The sequence below is a fragment of the Impatiens glandulifera genome, chromosome 1 (assembly GCF_907164915.1).
Source record: "Impatiens glandulifera chromosome 1, dImpGla2.1, whole genome shotgun sequence".
Lineage (NCBI taxonomy): Eukaryota > Viridiplantae > Streptophyta > Magnoliopsida > Ericales > Balsaminaceae > Impatiens > Impatiens glandulifera.
Genome location: NC_061862.1, coordinates 39,925,124 through 39,931,486, shown reverse-complemented (window position 1 = coordinate 39,931,486; position 6,363 = coordinate 39,925,124). Strand labels below are relative to the sequence as shown.

The following is a 6,363-nucleotide window of genomic DNA, read 5'->3' as shown; positions in this document are numbered from 1 at the left end:
GATTGAAGACTTGATTATTTTTTTAATTATAAAATTAAAATGACCAAGTATTACATCATTATTAAATAAAGATTAACTTGACATTTATTGACATGTCAAGTGGAGATTGCTCCATTATTTTAAACATTTGTAAATGTTTAAAATATTTTTTTTCCAACGGTCAAGTGTGTTAAATGGGCCTTTGGGCCTAGGGTTTCATAGATTTGCCTATAAATACCTCTCTTAATACCATACCAAAGGACTTCAACTCTAGACCTTCAATCTTCATCTTCTTCTCTCTCTTCTCTCTCTTTTTCATATTCAAGTTCCTTAGGCTGCCTATTTGAAGATTCTAAGGAAACACCACTCTTGTTAAGTTGGTCACAAGATTTGATTAGGAAATCTTAGATAAAACACTATCCTTAACATCAAAAGAGCAGCCCCATTGTAAGCTCTTTGTCTCTTTTTTTTTCTTAAATTGAAATTTGAATTTTGCCTTTTTTAATTACGTACATTATTGTTTCTTTAATTTCTATTTTGATAGGCGTGTAGGTTTTATTTTTGTATCTTAATAATGTAAATATGTAGAGTATAAATAACATGTAAATAAATGAAAACAAAAAAAAACGGTCAGAAAAAGTTTTTCAAGAACACTACAAAATAAATAAAAAATATATAAAATCTGCCTATTTGTATAGTTTATTTTTATTTTATTTTTTATTTTTTTTGAATAATTAGATCTAAGGTTTTCTGTTTATATAAAAGTTTAATTATATTATAAAAATGTTTCTGGAAAATTTCATGTTAATTGGGATCCATTTGGATCACCAAATAAGTGTTTAGCTATGATTAGTTGAAAACCCGACGCTCTTTAGACGACGCTTGCCTTGCTACAATTGCTGCTGAACCAGGCTGTTAGGATCGGGATCGCCCTTGGAGGACCGGGGGTTCCGGTTTCAGGGTGAACGCTTACAACAATACAATACACACACACTGGTTGGTGATAGTCAGGTTAGAGACTAAAACCGTTTCTTAACACTACACAAGCTGTCACAAATTCTTGAACCGGGTTCAAGGCAGAAATGTATATTTTAGCTTGAAGCAACACACAAGGTTTGGATGATATTTATGAGGAATCGGTAGGATAGATGTACCGGTTTGGTTATTGAAGATGATTATATTTCTGTTTGATTTGAAGTAAGTGATAGTTCGGTTTAGAGTGAGTAAGCCGGAAATAAAAAAAATAACACGAGACAAGATTTTTTATGGATGTTTGGAGCAAACTCTTCTACGTCACCCCTCTTCTCAGATGATGAGAAGAATTTTTACTAACTTGAATGTTACAACACTCACATAATGCCAAACGAGCCTTAATCACTACTCGTCGGTTACACCACTTCACTCTGATGTAATACAATAACTCAATACAACAACAATGCTTTCAAGAATTGAAACTACTATTTAAAGTTGCGCGTGAGATTTCCTTTTATTGTTGGATGTTTAATTTTCTCTCTCGTAAGTTCAGAACCCACACTTAATGAAGACCCTTCTTCGTCTTCCTTTTATAGTGGAGAATATCATAACGGTCACCTTTTTCTCTCTCTATTGGATTGGTCATCGGAAACCACGCCCGTTCAGATATGCGTGCGTGCGTCTAGTGGTCATCTGTTGGATTGTTCCTCATCTCATTTTTATTACTAGACGACCTCCGAGAAGCGTCCAGTGTTTATAAATGTTTTACGAATTTTGAAAAGAAGATAAGCACATATTGATGACAATCGTGTTTAGGATGTTACAATTTTTTAGTGATTTTTATGGGACCAAATGATGCTTAGCTTGAAATAAATATTTGGTTGTTTATAAATTCTAATATATATATATATATATATATATATATATATATATATATATATATATATATAAAGATACATATACATTGATTATATGATATCATTTAAAAATGAGGGGTAAGTAAATCAATCAAACCGTTCAAACCGTTTAATCGCTCAAACCAAACTATTTCAAACCGATAATTGACCAAACCGAACTCATTATGGTTTTTTTTTTATTAAACTGATCCCAACGATTCAGTTTATCGGTTTAGCATTACTAAAACTACTTAAACCGACCAAATACTTAAATAAAATGGGAGCGATAATTGTATCTTAAACTAATAGTGATGAGTAATGTATTATAACTATTAGATTATAACACACATTTAAAATAAAATTATTGAGACAATAGTATGAACCTAAAAATTTGTTAACATACTATCAAGAATATTAATTATTACCATTAGTATACCAACTTAATCTCAAAATTGTTGACTAATTATTAGAGTCCAAAAAATAATTACAAGTATAATGCAATTGTGAATTTGAAACCAAGGTTTTTTTAGTTAGTTAATGTGATTATTCATATAAATACAATATATGTTTTTATAAATTTTGTTAGGGAATTTTACTAATAACATTATTCATATATATTATTTATGAATTGTGGTGTCGAACCTCAGTTCAAGACTGTTAAAATCTCGAGATAACACTTAAAATTCTACGATTTTACAATTTTACATTAGATTAATGAGTCTGATTTTAAGTAATTCTTAAATAGGTAAATTCTTACGATTTTAAATTTACGGTAATAAGATTTTACGATTTTATACGATTTTACGTTTAAAAAATAAATTTATATTTAAAAATTAAAAAATAAAGTTATTATTTATTCAAATAAATAAATTAATATAATTAATTTTGTGAGTATAATTTGTTTTATAGTGTTATTTATTTATTATTATTATTTAAATAATTTTATATTTAAATATATAAAATTTTAAAATTGACTAAGTATACTTAGTCATATATATAAATAATAATAATATATAACTATTATTTTTTCAAATTTAACTCTTACGATTTCAAATAAACTTTAGTTTTTACTAGCTTACAACTAGCCATATTTATAAATTGTTATTGATATATTTTAAATCTATTTTAACAAATCCGAAAATTAACCAAACCGGTTAAATCGACCAAATTGTTCTTTTAACCGTTCAAAACGGATAATCAAAACGACATATCGACAGTTTGAAATTTAGTAAACCAATGTCAACAGTTTAGATATGCATTTCGGTCAATAAATTTACCAAACAAACCAAACCACTCACACACATATTTAAAAACACACATCTTATTTGAAACCTAGAAATATACTACATGCATGACCTATGATATAACGAAAAGACACAACGAATCATAACCTTTGCCTTTGTAAGATGAACTTGACCACAATCGACACAATGAGTTATGAGTTGATTGTCCTAAGAAATTCGGGATTGTAATTACTACACGTAAGAAGTCACGAAAAATATTCTCTTCTTCATTTCGACTCTCCTTCAGAAGGGTCTCGGAAAAACAGTGGATGAAATTCACAATTGAGATGTTCACTTTTTACATTGGCTGTTATAAAACTTCTTATGTTGGGAGAATGACTGATGACTCCATTAATTATCCCAAGACCAAGTTAATCGTGGTGTCCGAGAAATCAAGCATCGTGGAAAGAATATGTATGTGCTATATCTGGGCATTATAATTGAAAAGGACACCCCTCCTTGCGTTTTTAATTTTTATAAAATTAGAAAATTGTTTTCCTTTCTTTTTAAGAAAGTTAAAAACTCTTTGTAAAAATGTGTTTTTTCTTTATCTTCGTCATTGTTAGTCGTCATTTCGATGCTAGTTGTTAAGATGATGGATACATGAATGTGAAAATGACAATATTGTACATTTGTGTTAATCTTTAGAGAACAAAACGTTAATTGGTGATATTTTTATTTTATTTTATTTTTAATATTTAAAGATTCTAATATATTATAATAAATAAGTTAAAAAAGAAATAGAAAACATTTTAATAGTGTGATTAATTATTTGTGTAATATTGTTTGATTAGAAATTAAATAAAATGATTTTTAATTCTAGTTGAATTTTTTTTTTATAGAAAAAATCAAGATACAAATTCTAAAGTGAATCAAATATAATAATATTTTTGTATGACCACTTTCTCATTTTTCACTCTAAAATAATATAAGAAATGAATTATACATAATATTAATAAACTAAATAGGCTGAAATTTGTTGAACATGATTTTAAAACTGTTCTTAAATCACTTGCTCGTCGGAATCGGCATCCATAATAAACCTCACCTCAGATGTTTTCCGACAGTCGGCGCTGACAGCTAGTACTCTGCCTCCCTCGTCTTACCAGAAAAATCCAGTCGGTAAATACTTGACCCGTTCGGATACAACACTCCGAAATGCCTCTCCGATCCCATACCCGTTTTCATGTTCTCGTTGTACAGGGCAAAAATTACTGCCTGAATGACTACACCCGGCTTCGCCGGCGTTCCGATGGCCGGTACCGCCGTGAATTTCTTTATTACATTCCGGTTATAAATTGCGGCATTGTTAATATTAGCTCCTCCTGTTTGGCCAATATCTCCTCCATTCGGCCAACCCGTTTCCGCTATAAAGATCCCAACATGCGGGTAGCCCATTCTTTTCATGGCAAAGTAGACCGCGTCTATCATTTGATCCAGCAGATTGGTGTAGGTTAACCCCGTACCCGGATCCTTAACCCTTATGTTATTGGCGGAGGATAACAGGGCGTAATCAAGCTTGATGTCGACCGGGTTGGATGCCCAAGCGAAATACGGGTATACATCCAAGAAGAGGGACGATTTCGTGTACTTGAGAAACTGAAGCATAGGTTTAATGATTTGAGTGGAGATGTCGGCACGGAAGGTTCCATTGGAAGGCGGGTAAGAAGCTTGAAGCACGTCCATGGCCAATGAGGTAGTGACTCTGACCTTACGGAGGAGGCCGAATTTCGCAAGCGATTTCTGAATCCGGTACATCGACGGGACGAGGCTGAGCTGGATGTTACGGTCGGGGATAGAAAGGATTTCGTTTCCGACGAGAACGTATCGGATCTTTGTTTTTGGGTAAAAGGGTAAGACTTGGGACCGTACCCATTCGTCTGCGATAGCTTGATTGGTGGAGATGCTCACAAGGAGCTGGTTCGGGACCATGACCGTAATCTCGATGTCGGATCCTCTCAGGGCGCCGAGAATGGCCGGGTTAGAATCATACAGTTTGACTTGCTTCACCTTCATGGCTTTCAAGAGCTCGACGGACTTTGACGGACTGGGAAGGTTGTCTCCCAATTGGCCGTAGCAGATGCCGACATTGCCGGCTCCGGCGGCGGCGTATGATACACCTGCTGGAAATTACAAGTTAATAAAGTAAGATTAGATTAGATTTAGATGTAGAAAGAAGCAGCTAAAGAGAATTAATAGAGATTTTGGACTTACTAGATACGGCGGCAGAAAGTATGAAACGGAGGAGGAGGAGGAGTACGGTGGCCGAAAATCCCGTCATATTTGTAACTTGAAGCAGCTATTGTGAATTATGTCATCATGTACGTCTCTCCTCTCTCTCTATATATATGAAGAAAATTACCATGTAAATATTATTTGACTTGACTTGATTTAGTTAATTTAGATGCATGGACTTGTTTGGCTTAAAGAAACGAGGGTTTGGAGTCAAAAGAAATTTCAAAATATTTGTTTCACACTCTATTTATGGAAAATACACATAATTTTCTTTTTCAATTATAAAATAATATTAAAATTCACTTAGTTAATTTAGATGCATGTAAATATTACAATTTTGTTTGACAAAAATTCAAATTATAATCACAATCCAATATGTTTTATCTTTATATTTTTAAAATTAAAAAAAAATAATAATAATAATATTATGTTATATTTCTTTCTTAAAAAAAAATACATAATCTTACCATAAATTTTGGTTGAATTCTAACATTTGACTAATTTAAAATACAATCCTCACCTTATACTAACAAAACTAATAATAAATTTTTTATTGTGTTTTTCAACCTTTTTTTGCAATATAGGAGATTATACATTTAAATTTAACCCTCTATTTAGGAGACTACCCAACCACAATACATTTTTAAAAAACAGATATTATTATCATTATATTAGAACACAAATTTTAATATATCAATATAGTTGAACTAGAAATTCAATTATATATCAATATATTTGTCATTTTTTCACCAAAATTGTAACTCTTTCAAATAGTATATATCTCCTTAATTTTAAATATAACACCAACTTAAATCCTTATACTCTTGAATTCTAAAAAATATAGATTTCCAAACAATAACACATAATTTTGCCTTTTATTGATTTTTTTTTCAGAATCATAAATAATATAACCATTATTCTCAATTTACAAACAACAATCTTATAAATATATATTGAGATAGATTTTTAAATTATAATATTTTATATAATTTATTTAG

At 30.9% G+C, this 6,363-nt stretch overlaps 1 protein-coding gene across 1 annotated transcript; it reads right to left on the bottom strand.

Annotated features, from left to right (window-relative positions):
- Positions 1 to 4,210: 4,210 nt before the first annotated feature.
- Positions 4,211 to 5,239, bottom strand: LOC124922700 (probable glucan endo-1,3-beta-glucosidase A6). Its single transcript, XM_047463415.1, has one exon. The coding sequence runs from the start codon at positions 5,144 to 5,146 to the stop codon at positions 4,211 to 4,213; it is 936 nt and encodes a 311-aa protein (XP_047319371.1). The 5' UTR covers positions 5,147 to 5,239.
- Between the last annotated feature and the right edge of the window lie 1,124 nt (positions 5,240 to 6,363).

Bases quoted from the DNA above. Each gene is read 5' to 3' on its own strand.
- LOC124922700 (XM_047463415.1), bottom strand. From the start codon at position 5,146: ATGAAGGTGAAGCAAGTCAAACTGTATGATTCTAACCCGGCCATTCTC.